Source organism: Magallana gigas, chromosome 5 (genome assembly GCF_963853765.1).
Source record: "Magallana gigas chromosome 5, xbMagGiga1.1, whole genome shotgun sequence".
Classification (NCBI taxonomy): domain Eukaryota; kingdom Metazoa; phylum Mollusca; class Bivalvia; order Ostreida; family Ostreidae; genus Magallana; species Magallana gigas.
This window is the reverse complement of record NC_088857.1, coordinates 6,025,684-6,042,676: the sequence shown is the minus strand read 5'-3', so window position 1 is coordinate 6,042,676 and position 16,993 is coordinate 6,025,684. Positions and strand designations below refer to the sequence as shown.

The window sequence follows — 16,993 nt, the reverse complement described above, 5'->3', positions numbered from 1 at the left end:
TTACACGTTAAATAAGTATTCGTGATTTTGACGTAAAATGTACATATTATATCACCTGGGAGGTAAAACAACAATATTGAAACTTACCTGTTCATGGAAGAAGAATGACTCTCTACTGTGGAATAATAATCTTATAGACAGCTCTTTGCCAGATTCTGTTGTTTGTGGACGTTCTATGTCTGCTGTATGTGTGCGTTATTCATTGCCAGGACCAGCCTTTGGTCACATTTTCCGCATCCGATGTACTGGGTCAACGAGAAGTGACAGGTACACTGGAGTACCCCTTGTGCGTGACCCGACCAGTGTCTGTCGGGGATGGGGGTCACTGTGTTGCTGACAACTAGGTCAGCTTATATTTTAAGAACTCTTTAAGCATGTATAATATACTGCAGGGAGATGAACAAAATTAGCTTTAACCTAATTGCAGTTATTTTAATCATTGTTAATGCAGCTATAATGTACCTGTTATTATATACATTGATTCATATATCAAATGGATACAGGTCTACAATTTAAGAAAAGTTCTCACAAATAGGACATGATTATAATGTTTCCTCATTTATAATAAATTAAAACTCTGTTTAAAAGCTGTCAAGCTCCAAATGAAATATATCGTACGTACTTCATAACAAATATACGTACGGTTGATATGTATATATACTGTTGTAAATTCTACTTATCAAAGTACTATATCAGTGCTATAATAATATGGTTTTTTTTAATTCATTAATTTTGATGGGAGCTATTATATAGCGTCTATGAGAACCATGATACGTCAATTGTGCGATGATTTTACATCTTAGTATAATATACGACGTATACTATGGGAATCGCACTTGAAAAAGTAGTAAATTAGTTGCGTGCCAGGTGTAGATGTTTTTACGAAATTAGATAATTTTCGTTAATAAATCACTGAATTTCCCTAGTTCTCGATTCTATGTAGCTTGCGTTAACATAACAAAACAGAGCAAATACACGGATATAATTTATTAAAAAGTTTTTTTAAATACTTGTATTATTGAAATTTAAAGTGTCTTAAATTTGATATCACATGCATGGTTAACATATTTATTGATATTTGAAGTTTATAATATTTAGATATAAAATGGTCTGATATTATATGTATAACAAAAAAAAGCATAAATATAAATGTGATATGATTTAATAATTTTGTATACATTAAATAAAATTCGTGTAACATTTTTACTACATTATGTCAACTTTTGTTTCAAATTTGAATTAAAGTTAAAGATGACTCGACGGCGCGGGGTCACAATATTCAAATTCCAATATATGAATCATACGGAACAAAATAAGAATAGTCAAATTTTTACATCGTTCGGATTCTCTCGTACGATTTGCCCTAATTCGACGATAAAGTACAAAACCCGGAAACCAATGGTACAGGTGCGAAAGTGGACTCGTCCAGGTAGACCAAACATTCAAAATGGCGTCTGGTAAAGGCGCAGGTAAACAATATCGAGAGAAGGGTGAGGGTTATATGTACTGGTTTGCCTTCCTTTGTTCGATTTGTTCACTAGTTTTAGTCTTCGTTGCTTTCGCCTCCCCCTTTTGGTACAAATCATGGAGCCGAGTCCACAGTCCCCTGGCCAATGTCGGGATGTGGCACATTTGTCTGTCGGGATGGGTGAAGCCCCGGGACCCCATGATGAGATCATACGTAGGCTGCTGGTGGATACATTCCACGTTCTTTGAAGAAGTTTGGGACGAAATCATGCCAGGTAATTAAGATTGTTAATTATTTATAACGGGCACCTGCTGATTGGTGTGAAACCACAGGTCCTTTTGTGCATGCTGTTTGTGTTCCAACTTCAGCAAGTAAAATTAAAAAGCAAACCATTTGATTCATTTATCAATAAGCGACCTTCAAAAAACTCATGTATATATACATGTGATGTAATATACTCAATATCCAATTGTACTTCAGTAGAGTTGTACAACTGTTGAATTTTGTAATGGAGATAATTTTGATTTTCATTACATTGTAGCCTGGTTCCGAGTTGTACAGACCGTGGTGGTGTTGACCCTGATAGTAAACATTGTTACTGTGGGCATGCTGTCATTCTATCTGGTGGACAGATTCAGGATCAAATACTACAACCCAAACCGATACAGGGCCTTCATGATTAACTCGGTCCTCATGTTCGTGTCAGGTAAGCTGGTACACATATCTACTGTTAGAACTTGATGTACTGCAATGAATCTCATGATCTGTGAATACATGTACAATGTATACTATTAATGAAATTTATATAAAAGGCAAGTTCCAAGATACTCAGCATTGTCTAAGAAACACAATGAATTTGATCATCATATCTCTCTCCCTCTCTCTGTGTAGGTGTGTTTGTGCTGATTGTGGCTCTGATGTTCCCGATGTATGCCAAAGATCCGACCTGGATGCCCCGCCCCTGGCTCAACTACCTGTCCTGGTCCTATGGATTCTTTGTCCTGTCCGGATTCTTTGCTGTATTCTCTGGAATCTCTCTGTTTTTGAAATCAACAGAGATCCATCACAAGCCAGACAAAGCAACCATGGAAATAGAGAAGAAACTCGAGCTTCCCCACCTTCCAACAGGAATGGCACCACCCATGAGACCCCCTCATTATGAACCTAGTGAGCAAGGTGGTAGGAGTGTGGGGGGTTACAGCATAGGACAAGCCAGCTTAGGGCAGGCAAGCATGGGAAAAGCCAGCATGGGACAGGCAAGCATGGGCGCGGTCAGTCAAGGGGGTCAGAGCAAGCACTCTGAATCCTTTGTATAGTATAGACCTTGGAGAGCTTCAAAAATGTCATTAGTCAGAACATTCCAGTTTCCTTACACAGATCATTTGATGTAATAAACCAAAGGAACATCTTATGCAGTGATATTTGCATATGAAACATTTCAACAATATTCCGCTATTTGACTTTTTCCAGTTTCAATTCCTTATTTGGAAATTTCAAAAAATTCTGTGTCATTATTTTTGCTATGCAATATCAACATGACAGGTAGAATAATATTTGGGTTAAGGAACCAAATTCTTCCTATTAAATCATTGTAGTGATAATCTTGTATATTGTTGGAGATATCTACAATATCTTGTGCCATGTCATCCAGAGGTTGTACAAAGGATGCTAAGTTCTTATAGACTCTCAGCATTGTGTATACTCTCTACTCGTGTGTATATAGTGGGCAGTCAACATAACACGTATCAGTGCATTTTTTTTTTTATTCATTTAAATTATCACTTATATTCATGATTCATTAGAAAATTTTCATCTTTGTATATAAATCAGATCAATTTGTAGAATATATTAATCACATAATTTTTATATTATTGTACATGCATTCATAATATATTTTATACATGAAACTGTAATTTGAAATAAACATGTAAGTATATAAACCAAGTGTTATATCTACCTAGTATTTAATCATCAGGCATGACAATAAAATCAATAAGAATTACCACATGGTTGACCCGATAACTAAGGTGGGACACGTTTCGATATTAATGTAGCTTAAAGTACATTTTAATTAAAATACTTTAGAATTTTCAAATTTCACAATATTTAACAAAAAAATATGTTTTTGAAAACTTCATTTTGGAGTGGTTAAACTTTTAAAATCCCCAGCAGGATTCAAACTCATGACTTACATTATTTGTAAAGAAACCTCTAAACCAGTGCGCTACATTGTTTGGTGACAATGTTGGGAAAGGAACAATTTATAAACCACTTGATTTTGTTTACTTCAATAAATAGTACCGGTATGTCACAACATGGAGGTGTCCCATACCACCTTAATTATACAATAATTTGTATTATGTATGGATCAGAAATTTACACACTGCTCTATGCTCTTTACAACAGTAGGAATTAAAATAATTGTACAGTACCAGACCCAACCTAACAGAAAGCCAAACCAAGCCCGGGTTTGCTTTCTGTGTCAACTCAGGGTCTGCTATGGCGGACCCAGAGCTGACCCAAGCAGACATAGAAAGCAGACCCCAATTTCAGAAGCAGACCCTTAAATCGCTACTGAAAAATGACCAAATGTTACTTCATGTGTATGTGGAATATACAAGGCTAATCCCAAGAGCTGACCTGGATTGAACCTATAGCAGACACAAATTTAAAAAGAACCAACCCCAAACAGACCCAGGGTCAGCTTTGGGTCTGCTTTGGTGTTAGGTTGTGTCTAGTCTGCACTGTACAGCTGACCACTTTCCCTGTTATGCACAACCAATGAACTTTTCCACGCTGTATGTATGGTACATGTATTAGGTAACAATATCTTTCTTCCAAAGAACAGAGAATGGTCATAAAGACCAATTACATACATCTTGGTAATTGCTCAAAAACATCATACATAGATGAAGAGGTGACATATTGTATATTTTCATTTGACCTTGTATTCCAAGTAACTGACCTTGACTTTTAATCTTGCTGATAAAGGCACTTTCAAAGTTATATGTACAAGATTCTTGTATATAACATGTACATTGTACTTGTAAAAATACTTGTATATTGCATAGTATGCATCACAAAAAACTTGAATATTTATTACAATATCAATTTCTACACACTTGCTTGACAAGCAAATATATCATTTTTCATTAGTCCAAGAATTGCTTGTATGTGGAGGAGACATCAAACATTTTACAGTTGCTTTAATTATCATCAATGGCATACATATATATACATCTTTACAGTTTAACTGTAAACAGATCTGAAATACTTTTCTTAATTGATAAACTCAACAAGCAGTAAAAAATACATTTGCAAGACATATACATGCTACGATACCTGGTAAAAAAATGCACCTGGTACAATAAAATTAGAGAAGTGTATAGATCCATTGTAAATCATACAAAAATAACCTCTCAATACATGGAATAAAAACCTGATTTTATGAAATGGTTACCATGATAACATCCTTGACCTTGCACAGTGGTCAGGTCTCGAGTATATGTCTACATGTATGATATATATTTCTTTGGTATTAAAAAATACAAACAAGTACCGGTAATACTCTGATTGGCATACACACACATATATACATCTAGTACACAATCTCTTCATCATTTATTTAAACATTTCTTCAACAATTGTGAACTTGGAAAGCAAACTTATTGCTTAATTTATAAACTTTACCAACCCTTTATATAAGAACCATGGATCTATAAACTTGGAATTGCACTTCTAAGACATACTGTGGTTTCATTTATATTTAAGGGTATCAATTTTTGTGGAGAAAGTGAAAATCACAGTTTCAAGGATACGATAATTTGTAGCCAATGACCCTATCAATACAAAATGTTAATAGAAATTGCACTTCAATGAACACTAAATTTCGTGGATCACCTTATTAATGAAATCCATGAAAATTGGTATTCAACGAATCTTGATGAAACCACAGTATACACAACAAGCATGCGCGGATCTAGAGGGGGGGTCGGGGGGGGGTCCCGACCCCCCCTGGAAAATGAAAATTTTTTAAATATACATAGTAAAATTATCGCGAAAATATGCCTCGGACCCCCCCTGGCAAACACAATTATCCTTCGGACCCCCCCTGGAAAAAATTTCTGGATCCGCACATGACAAGTGTATGGTTTGATATTCTAACAGCATTAACCTAACTTCTTTTATTAGAGTAGATGGCTTGACTTCATCATGTTCATTGTATAGAGGGGTCTGTTATTCTTGTACAATTCATTTCTCTTATTAAATCCTCTGTCAGTTCAATCTGCTTTTGGGAGAAGGAGGGAGGGACAGCATGGTGCGAGGTCAGAGATAACTGGGCAGCCACGAGGCCTTGTTTAATGCCAAGGTCAAGATCCCGACCTCTGGTGAATCCAGATATAACAGCTGAGGCCAAGCTGTAATAATAGAGCACAAGTAGGTTATTATTACTCCACAAAGAAATACATGGATCTATACTCCTGACATGTTTCCCAACAAGCCTAGGTTTAAAGCAATGTAATAAGTGTCAAAATTCTTTAGAAGAAGAGTAATTGTGCATATATACATTTAGTTTTTGACGCAACCATAGTACATGTAAATAGTAAAGTGGGGAGCGAAGTGAACCAAAAACACTTGACTTGAAAAGATGCTGATATGTTTTACAAGTAAAATGTACAGGTTTCTTAAAAAAAAAGAGTTCATGTATTATCGATATATATCCTTATTTTTTTCTCAATTGGGGGCTAAAATCAAAAGAAACTAGAACTTTTTTTTTCTTCAACAAAAAGTAAGGGCTTTTCGACAGCCCCATTATCCTTTTTTAATTAAATGTTCAAAAAAAAATTATCCCCTAATTTATTTCCAAGTGTTCTAAACGCCTTGGTATCCACAGTTGCTTAGATAGGAATTTATTACCGTGGTAGTAGTGCGAAAAGAAAGATAACTCCAGAACTTTACAGGTAGCTACACTTCTAATTTCCAAAGGAATATTTTCAAAAAATCATATTAAGGTAAGTATTCATTCCACGGACACAAAACTTGGTAAGCCTATAGTATTTATGCTCTACATTCTTACAGCAAAGCGAGATAACTCTTACTAAGAAAAAATTTAAATTTAAACAAGTGATGATCTTTGGGCCTTCCAAACCCCTATAAGGAGTCAAAAAGTGGCCCCTCGGACCATAATTTGAAGATTGTACTCTTTACTCTCAACAATAAACTGAAAAGATTTTTAAAATCAAAAGAGAAATAAAAAAGTTACAGCTAATGTGCTGTTTTGTACGTTGACCCCTGCAGATCCCTAATTTCCTCGAATTGTGTACCCAAAAACTTTTCCGGTCTGCGCATTATGTGTACCATTATACACCTTAAATATTGTAATGTTTACTTGAAATCTTTTTGAGAAAACGAACGACGCATGATTTTAGTTTAACATTGAAACTCCCATAGTCAATTTTTCATAGGCCAATAAAACCGGAAGTACTCAATATTTTTTATTCAAACTTTGAATACATCTTGAATACTTCTATCTGAACAATGTCTAGGCGTCTTATAAAATTTCTAAGGTTTTTTGATTTTTTTTCTTTTTCATCCCCCCTTTTCTCAAGTTTGAGCCCTAATATCTCAAAAACGGTAAGAGATAGAGAAATGGCTACACTTATTTTTTTGTACATCAAGACAAGATGCATCTAATTCTTAAACTTGAATGCTCTAACTAAAAAAACAATAAAGATATTGTGCTTCAATGAATTTTTAGTATTTTCCTTGTCAAAACCGGAAATGCCGGAACCGGAAGTCCAAAACCTTACATACGCGTGTCATGTAGAGATGCTTTAGGACTATTGTATAATTGTTTCAAAATTCTTTTGCGTTTTCAAAAAATCGCTGACGGAAATTCTGTCGAGCATAAGAATAATAATAAGAAACAGAAGAATAACAATAGGTCTTTTCGACCGAAAGTCGAAAAGCCCTAATTATGCTGGATATTTTTCAGAATCACATTGCATAATCTGGAAATGGCAATTCATGTTAGTTTTACTAAAAATGCCTTAACTATTGACTTAAACATTAAAATCACACCTTAAAAAGGAAACCAATTTAAACAAGTTTTCTTGAAAATAGTAATGGTACTTTTGAATTTTTGAACAAGCTGATGTTAATTTTTACACTCACCAGTCACCTGCTCCAGACACACTGATGATCTTGGCTGGCTCCTTACTCTTTGGTACAGGATACAGGTCCACAGTCAGATAACTCCCATCCTAAACAAGCCCAAACAACTCAAAATCCACGGCTTATCCTTATACCTTACAGTAACGGTCATTACAGTTCTTTATGTAATTGTTTACACTAAATTACAGTTAATTAATGAATAAATTTTGATCCTTGTTAACAGAATATCACCTTGATCGGGATGCCCCTGTTGGGGGTGCCAGCCAGGTGTCTCTGACAGAGGGCGAGGCCGTGCTTCCCCAGGGTGACCAGCACAGTTGGTATATGTAGGGTCACCACTTTACACATCAGTATACACTCCATCAACAGACTGTTCAAAGGGAGGTCATCAAAGCCTCCTGATCGTGATAAAAGATTTGTATCATTACTGGTACATGTATAATGGTTCATACAATCACATAGCAGCAAAGACTTTGTCTCGCACCCTACTATGCTACAGATGCATGACTAGATACTTCTCAATTGGTGCAAAAAAAGGAACAATTGCTTTTCTCTTTATAATACTAATTGTATTGTCATTTAATTGAGTAGGTCTTATCTTTCGTATTGATGGGTCATTGTACCTTAAGCATACCTGTTGCAATATTAAAGAATTATTTCATTATGTTGGCTATAGTACTAAAGAACATTCAATACATGTACAACAATGTGGATGATTTAAGGTGACATACAGTGTAGAGCAAGCGAAAAGTAAAATAGAGTTACAAAACGAAATGTCCGACTTCTACATAAAAGCATCTTGAATGTTGAATATCAAACGCACCATGATGCTCAGAATCCAGATTTCCAGTCAAAAACTTGTACATGCTTCTGAGCTCATTGAGGTTTGGTGTAGTTATAGTAACAAATTTCCCCACATTGACTTGGAAGGGTTTATTTGCCTTGTACATGTCCGTTGGCTCAAAGAAAACTGAAAAAGATGTGTGCCAAGGATTTTGTTCAATTTAACATTTTTTGAAGCAAGCATGCCTGTATAAGCTCAAAGATAGGTCTATACTGCATACCTACATTGACATAAATATACAGTGTAAGTCAACATGATGTACATTAAATTTTTATGTCAGAATTTGTTTTCAATTTTAAAGCAAGCATTTCAAGCAAAAGATTTTCTTTGGAACCTAAGACTCCTTGATACACACTCAACAAAGAAAATTGGAAGGAAAATTATTCATTCTTGAAAGGTCACTTTGAGGTGACTTAATATGGCTTTACCAGCTGTTGCAGATTCAGAACATCTAAATAAATTCAAATTGGATTACAAACGATCAAAATTCTCACTAAATTCATATCAAGGTTATATTTTTGCAAATGGAAAAAACAAACTTGCACAATTGAATACCTAATCAAAATATTTTATGAAAACAATATCAGACATCTAGAAAAAAGACTGATATAGAATGTACGGGATAAGTAAGGCACAAACACATTATACAGTACTATTCAAAGACCTTACTTCAAGATCGCTTACCTGGTACGTTTTTGGATTGTGCTATCTGAAGAGCACTGCGCATTGCATCTGGGGTAATATTGCCATCAATACACAACATTTTGGCCCCTTCTATGACAGACTGGAATGTTTCAATCTGCAAACAATATTAATCTTGCATTCAACTGAATGCCTCAAAAGGTAAAACAGACATAAATGCATTACTTAAGTTACAGGTTCTACCTATCGATCTAAGTTAATATGCCATACCTATATCATACTTACATATTCAGGTGTAATTTGACTGTGAATATCCATGTCTCCGATACCAAACAGAAGTTGTCCCCCTTTCTGCAATACAGCACAGTAGGTGGCAGTTCTGTGTCCCTCCATTTCCAGCACACCTCCCAGATTCTGTGAGGGCACATAATATAAACATTGAAGCTAGCTACTTCAGTACTAACATGTAAAATGTGTATTGTAGATTCCTTATTTTATGATAGTACTTAATTCCGAAATTCAACCATTTTGCTTCAAATCGTAGGTATAAATCATGAACTTTTAAGATTGTTTTATTTAGTTTATGTCTGACGAAAAATAACAGCGAGATTTAAAAAAAATTGGAAGATGTGCTTGTCACGATTTTATTTTGTTGTCATGTATTTACCATGTGATGACAATAAGCTTTGAATCCTGCTCTGTGTGAATCTTTTCCAATGGCAGAAATAAAGAAAGTGTTGACTCCAAGGTGGGAGAGTCCATCCGCCAGGTTCCTGCCCACCCCTCCAAAAGACTGGGCCACTCCACCAGGGTAGGTTGCTCCATTACTCTGGAAAAATAAACATCAGATGAATTTCAAACTGTCCTCCAGAACTTTTGTCAAGTTGATTTAGGAAAGTTTAACTGTTTCCGTTTTATCTTTTTAATTGATCTGAGACATAGTCATCTATATTTCATTAAAAAAAAACAAACAAACAATTGTGACCCCACAGGTACCTGCATCATGCTGTATTAAATTACCTGGAAATTATCTGAGTTGACTCTAGCATAAAAATCTACAATAGATCCACCTATCACTACCTGTGGAAGAAAATATCAGATGATTTTACTGCATACTGTTTTCACTTTGCAAAAGAAAACTACTTCCCAGTCACATGAATTTACATGTATAATATAATTTTCAATCTACACAGTGTGTAGTTTGACAGAGACTATCTCACCACATCTGCTTTTTCTGTGTGACTGTGTTTTGTTACAGAGGCAGCATGGGATTGGCTTTTCTTGGATTTGATGAGTTTGGACAATTTGTAGGCTATCTGACTTCCCACCATAGCATTATTTTTAATGAGGCTGATATCTTTCAGAGTTTAGGATGCAAATGATTCATAAATAACATTACACATGTGAATAATCAGAATCAATATTAAACTCATCTTAAGGATACTGGCTTGAAGGGATGCTCCTCCTGTGATTGCATTAACTCTGTCTAAAATAAACGGAGTCACGTCCTTCCCAGAAATATTCTGTTCCCTGTAAAATAACCAAAATCACAATTGGTGATTAAAGCAGATATTATGATTTATACTGTATTTGACCATGTGAGTACAATTTCTACACCAATCTTACTTGGCCTGTAAGAGAGCTGATTCTATAGCTTGCTGGATTGTCTCCCCTGCAGATGCTCCCTCAGATTCAGGAATGGGTACCCCAATCAGAATACCTGACTGTAGGTTCATGGTTCTATGAGCCTCTATAAAACAAGTCAAATGTAGAATCCATTAATACTTTGAGTTCCAATAGTTACAAAGAGCAGTGGGGCTAAATGTGTTTCTGAAGTTTAGCTTTTTTTGGCACTTGCCTGGATAGGTTTGGTATTACATTTGTAATTTAATTAGAGACCTTGAATCATCATACACATACCTATAAAATGAGCAGACTGGGTTGGATTTGTCACATTGTATGGGGCTTTGAAGCCACTATGTGGTGTAAAGAATGCTGGGAATTCCTGGGATGTCCCATAAGTTGCCACGGCAACACCCTCAGTTTCCTGCATAAAAAAATAGGTTCATTATATCTAAATAAAGATACATGTATTTAAATAAATGTGCAAGCAAGCTTGGATACAAATATAGATGGGCTATCTCAGTGTAACATTAAAATACCAGATCTTTCAGCGTTTTTCTGATGATTTTTAACAATTATTGTAGAAAAAAAATGAAATAACTTAATATATTGTGTGCATATATTGAGAGTATGTGTGATTGCATCAAAGGTTACCAGATATTCCAGTGTTTTCCGGATGTCCAGGATGGACTTCACTCCGGATGAGATCACAGTGACCGGAGTTCTACCGAGTTCTGTCAAGTCAGCACTCACATCCATGGCTATATAACAGTTTAATGTTGTACATCTATTACAAACATACTGTTAACTATAACAAACACACAACACTTGCATCCATAGCTATAAAGGACAAAGATTTTTTCTGTTTGGCCCAAACCTTGTTACTTTACAAAGAATTGACAGTTCTATATCCTGTTTGAAACTTGACAACTGCATGACATTCAGATTTTGACCATTTGAAATAGCTTTCTTAAGGTACTTTACTACACCGAGACTTATACTTCTTAAGACACTACGTCACAAGATGGCGGTTTAAATGTTTTGTTAAATTGTTTGTATCAATCTATTCAGATATATATCGTCATAGATCAGTGGTTAAAGTATCAGGCTTGTGAACCGCAGGTCATGAGTTCGATTCCACCTGGGGCTTTTGTTTATGTTTACTGAATGAAATGTTTGAAAATACCATTTTTTATCTAAAATTGCACATTTTTTCGCCTATTTGATATAAATACTTCTTATCCATCATGCTTTCTATCATAATCAAGTAATTTTCTGCTGATTTGAGAAACTATTTCAAGGTGTAGTGAGGCACCTTAAGCATATCATTTGTTAAAATGGAAAAATAATTTAGCTCAAATCAAGACATTGAACCACTACAGAATCTAGAGATCCCAAACTTACTAAAACAAGTGTTATGTGTTGCTTACAACAAATCTGTTTTGGAGCATTTGCATTTTGAATTTTATTAAAAATAAATACTGGTTGAGTTTTTTGCAATTAAGATAAATGAGTGAAAACACACTCGTATGGTAAAACTTCCATAATGAATTAAGGTAGAACAGAGCAAGATTCAAGAAATGCGAGCCAAGGATAGGATTGTCATCAAATACACTGGTAAATGTGCAAATGTACTGCACACAGTGCACAGCAATCACTGTGAAGGCATATCTTTTGATTATACATGCAGCACATCAAAATAGAAAATATGCTTAGTGTTTTCCCTCAAAGGTGAGGGAAACTAAAAGGAAAGAATGCGCCTGGATTGCAGCTCTGAACTTTGACATCCCACTGTAGATAATTGGATATTAGGATTATTATGCTAATAAAGGTAAACGAACCTCAAACTCCCTGTACTAAACATGTGTTAAAATTATACGTGTATATCTACATCCTTTGAGTAAGTACTCTCATAATTTTCATAAGAAAACTGTTTGATTTTTAGGGTAATTTAATTCCTAATATAGTAGAAACTCTTTTCATCTATACAGCTTATGTACTGATCAACTTTTAAAATATTTCAAATGGAAAATAGTGCATATCAGAGAGGAAAAGATTAAAGTGTGATTTCAGTGCACATGTACTCACACACACACATGCACACCATTCCTTATTAAAGAGTGCCTTTGTACTAACAAACACCAGTCCATGTACTGTACATAAATAGGTAAGCTACAAAATACAGGTGAGATACATCCTGTTATCCGTAAACAAATCAGCAATCATTACAAACACCGGAACAGTCAAGCTAAATTAATAATCAACCAATCAAACCCAGTCTCACCTTATTCTGGATGTGCTGGGTTTCAAACCGCTGTTTGCACAAAGATCAGCATAAAAATTAAATATTCAAGTAATGATGGTGTCATGAGGTTCGGTAAATTGTGTGTAAACTACTCACTTTCCTGTACCCCGTAGTGAACCCCTCCAATGCCACCAGTCACAAAGATCTGGATCCCCACCAGGTTTGCCACCACCATGGTACCACTTACAGTGGTGCCACCATTCAATTTCTGTTTTAAAAAAAAGATGAAATATTCCAATTTTTTTTTTTAATTTAGTAAATCTTGATCTGTAATCATACTACAACAAAGTAATGCCTTACATGTATATACCTTTGACACATTTCAAACATTTCTGAGATTATTGATCAAATACATCTTAATTCAATCATAATCACAAAGTATGCTAGACAAAAATTAACAATGCATTAATACGTTTATTTTGATAAACTTATGTATCAATGAAATTAATGAGCAGGATTTAGTATCTATTGAGCTACTGATATTACATGCAGAGTTTGGTTTTAGACGGACTGTCTCTTAATTAGGCTATATTAACAGTAATGTCTGTCTCTCTTACAAGACTAACCAATGGTTTCTGAAATTGATATGGCATTTACATGTTAACCATTCTACAAATGTGTACCGAAGATATAATAAAACAAGGCACCTGGGACAAATGATTTTGTTTCATTACATTAACTGTAATTTCATTATATCAGATAACTTTTTAATACAGTTTTAAGATTGGGGTAATGAAAGTGACTTCACTTCAGGTTTGAATTTGATATTACCATGTTTGCTATAACCTTGTTTTTTAGTATAATACACATGTAACATTCACCAAGCTGAGGACCCCTGGGAAATCCCTCCGCGAGGTCTTTATGACTGATGTGGCAGGATCCGCTAGGTATTCCATCTCTGTGTTTGTCAACCCTGTGGATCAAATGTATACTGTTTTATAGAGTAGCGTCTAGTGTTATCATCTCAAACATTCATCATTTGGTGTGGAAAAAGTGATGTATACTTTACTGAAAGGGACATGCACTTTACTTTTCATCAACAGTCAGCAACATCTGATATAAATCTAATACAAATTGAACACAAATATATTGTACAGTCAAATCTCGTTATCTCAAAATAGATGGGACGGGTTAAAAACCTCGAGATATCCAAGTATCTGAGATATCAAGGGTTTATTACTTCAAGTATAAGTGGTTGGGACTTACAAATCACTTCAATATATCCATTGTAATTGAGATATCGGTGTTCGAGATACCAAAGTTCAACTGTTTATCATGGACATGCCAAATTGATCTGGAATCCAAACCACTTTTCCTTCAAGAATGTTTACCTCCATATTTGGAATCATCAGATGTCTTGAGGTCTGTATTTGGTCCTAAGGAATTTGAGACAACAATTTTATTTTTACTGTAATTGCCCTTAAGACTAATACTTGCCCACTCTGACCTTGCCCTTCAGAATCCCTATGGTGGCAGGGACTACTCCATTATCCCTGATTATCTTCTCCACAGATAGGGCTGTCCTGAAATTAATTGCACAATTAGAGATTTTAGTGATATACAATTATCCCTGAAAAATGGAAAATAACAGTCAACTAGTTGAGAGTCTGTGGTTTGGGTGCATGATTTGCTTTATCTTGATCCAATTATATAAACTTGTACTCATGTTTAAATTGTTTGATTTTTTAGTACCGTACATGCAACAAAGTTCTATCACTGAGCTACGGATCAATCAAACATATATAATTATTTAATTAATGGTTGGCTTCATTAAACTTAATGTAGCTCACTCTAGATTATTTGGATGAGGCATGCCATGGGTGACAATAGTTGATTCCAAGGCAACGACGGGTTTCCCATGATGCAATGCATTTTGTACCTCATCTGATATTTCAATGACACCTGTGAATTCAGGAAAATCGTTTATTTTTAAGGTTGATAAAAATATGATTTCCAAAAAAGACAAATGGTAATGGATCTTGCAATTCTACAGCTGGCCTAAACTACTGAATTATTATAAAGAATGTATAAAAGGCAGAATTTTAACTTAGATCAATATAAACAATTAAATATAAACAAATCTATAAGATTTATCATGTGATTCAAACTCATATGCATGGTATCATACCATTGGTATGAGAGGTTAATGCATTTAAACACACTGAACAAGAAAAGATTGATAGGGTTAAAACAGAACACTTATTTGTCAAAATCAAAGTACTCACTTGAGGAAAATGCTCTAGTTTTTACCACTCTTGATCTTGGACAAATGTTTCTCAACAGTCTGAGCATGTTTCCACTCATATAATTTTCATCAAGTCATTTGAAGTTTTCACCGTTACTGTTGAAATAAAAAAGAAAACTTGTTGTCTGGCTGTCTGCCTGCAAAAAGGATATTCAACTTACACATTTACCAATACCAATTACACTGCTGTCATATGTCTGCTGTACTTTATTCATTAATTTTTTTAAATTAGATTTTTAAATGGTTGAGTCCAAATGACTGTTTCATAAAATTACATTTAAAATGATGTGCCACAATACTTATATATTGACCAGCTAATAACGAATTAGGTTTCAGGCACTTAATCTTTTTTTAGAATATTTTAAGTGTTAATTCACTGCTTCATACCAGATGAAATTTCAAAATAATGGCCCTATGAATAATCTAAATATTGAAAAGAGTCAAATCAGTACTGGATATAAATCTATAGAAATTTTTAAGAATGTTGCAATATCAAGGGGAAAATAGTGATGGGCCAGCTTGGGTCCTCTGAATCTTTAGTCAGCTGCTCTACCCACCGAGTTATCAGGGGGAGGAATGTAACTGTCAGACCAGTTCAAATACCGGCTTCAGGGTTGTATTTTTTTGGTTGAGTGGAAAGCTTTAAGAGTAATCTTAATATATGCTAATTATATTAATGTCTACTTTTCAAATAGCAAGTAGACAATGGAGATATCCTGGACCAATTCTGGGGATAGGAAAAGAATACACTCCAGAGTTAACTTAGTGTGGAGAGCATCTGACTATTCATATAGATATTTAAGGGAGCCCAGGTTTGAATCCCTGTCTGATCTGTCACTATTTCTCCCATCACGTTACATTTTTTTAGACTGTATTTCATTTTTTATGAACACAACGTAAAATATACAATTCAATGTATGACGACAGTGTAGAAGGCAAATTTTATCACATAATTAACAAGGACGTTTCGTTCCACAGTCAGGTGCGAAACGTCATCGGGTGAAATATCCTATAGCCCACTCAACGTAAAGAGTGCAAGTGTAAACAGAGATCAGCTGGGCGTGAAAAGTGCAAAAAGAACAGAAAATCGAACAAGTTATATTTATGCTATTTTCCCACAATCGATAAAGCATTAAATATTTAACCATATAACCCTAACATAAAATCAATAAACGCAATACACTGCAGACTACCGTTCAGATTTTCTCAGGAGTGAGGATTAACCGGAACCTGTACAGGGAAGCTTAAATGAGTGTAACCACAAACTTCCCGAATTAAAAAAAAAGGGGGAGGGGTTGCAAATTTTCATGATGATTGACAAATGAAATTTAAAGCATATCAGTGCATGTCAGTGCTTAAATGCATTTTACGGCTATAATTTAAGTGCTAAAGAAGATGGGGAATAAGACAGCGCAAATGCCCATTTGGTTGTCGTAATTAAAATACATTTTCAAAATGCATTCTTTTTTTTCAATTTAGTACATGTAAATTTGATATGTTTTAATAAAAGTTTACAAAAGAAAAATTTTGAACAATATTCAGTTTCGAATACCTTAACAAAAGCAGAGACATAAATAAATGTCTCTGACAAAAGTTTAGAAAAAAAATTCCTAAATTATTGGTCGTACCCACAACCTTAAAATCCGGCTAGTTCTCTAACCACTGATCCAATTTAGTCATTACAAATGCGTT

General features: G+C 34.8%; 2 protein-coding genes across 3 annotated transcripts; one reads left to right on the top strand and one right to left on the bottom strand.

Annotated features, from left to right (window-relative positions):
- Positions 1-1,413: 1,413 nt before the first annotated feature.
- LOC105318923 (hypothetical protein) lies at positions 1,414-3,408 on the top strand. The gene is made up of 3 exons (XM_011416247.4): positions 1,414-1,742; positions 2,010-2,174; positions 2,360-3,408. Exons 1-3 carry the CDS (start codon positions 1,448-1,450, stop codon positions 2,782-2,784), a joined length of 885 nt encoding a protein of 294 aa, XP_011414549.3. The 5' UTR covers positions 1,414-1,447; the 3' UTR covers positions 2,785-3,408.
- Positions 3,055-16,540, bottom strand: LOC105318930 (uncharacterized). Of its 2 annotated transcripts, XM_034458759.2 has the most exons (19): positions 16,495-16,540; positions 15,282-15,397; positions 14,847-14,958; positions 14,494-14,579; positions 13,878-13,969; positions 13,153-13,264; positions 11,406-11,512; positions 11,049-11,175; positions 10,755-10,878; positions 10,573-10,658; positions 10,349-10,485; positions 10,149-10,208; positions 9,796-9,957; positions 9,414-9,542; positions 9,171-9,285; positions 8,466-8,612; positions 7,874-8,040; positions 7,643-7,731; positions 3,055-5,886 (listed from the first exon to the last, which is right to left on the bottom strand). In XM_034458759.2, the coding sequence occupies exons 2-19, from the start codon at positions 15,358-15,360 to the stop codon at positions 5,685-5,687; spliced, it is 2,133 nt and encodes a 710-aa protein (XP_034314650.2). In that variant the 5' UTR covers positions 15,361-15,397; positions 16,495-16,540; the 3' UTR covers positions 3,055-5,684. The 2 variants fall into 2 exon arrangements, with proteins under 2 accessions (XP_034314650.2, XP_065940195.1); XM_066084123.1 differs by lacking the exon at positions 10,149-10,208.
- Positions 16,541-16,993: the final 453 nt, after the last annotated feature.

Bases quoted from the DNA above. Each gene is read 5' to 3' on its own strand.
- LOC105318923 (XM_011416247.4), top strand. From the start codon at position 1,448: ATGGCGTCTGGTAAAGGCGCAGGTAAACAATATCGAGAGAAGGGTGAG. The intron at 1,743-2,009 runs GTAATTAAGATT...ATTACATTGTAG, and splicing joins TTGGGACGAAATCATGCCAG to CCTGGTTCCGAGTTGTACAG. The intron at 2,175-2,359 runs GTAAGCTGGTAC...CTCTCTGTGTAG, and splicing joins GGTCCTCATGTTCGTGTCAG to GTGTGTTTGTGCTGATTGTG.
- LOC105318930 (XM_034458759.2), bottom strand. From the start codon at position 15,360: ATGAGTGGAAACATGCTCAGACTGTTGAGAAACATTTGTCCAAGATCA. The intron at 14,959-15,281 runs GTGAGTACTTTG...CTGAATTCACAG, and splicing joins AACTAGAGCATTTTCCTCAA to GTGTCATTGAAATATCAGAT. The intron at 9,958-10,148 runs GTAATTTAATAC...TTATTTTTCCAG, and splicing joins TCAACTCAGATAATTTCCAG to AGTAATGGAGCAACCTACCC.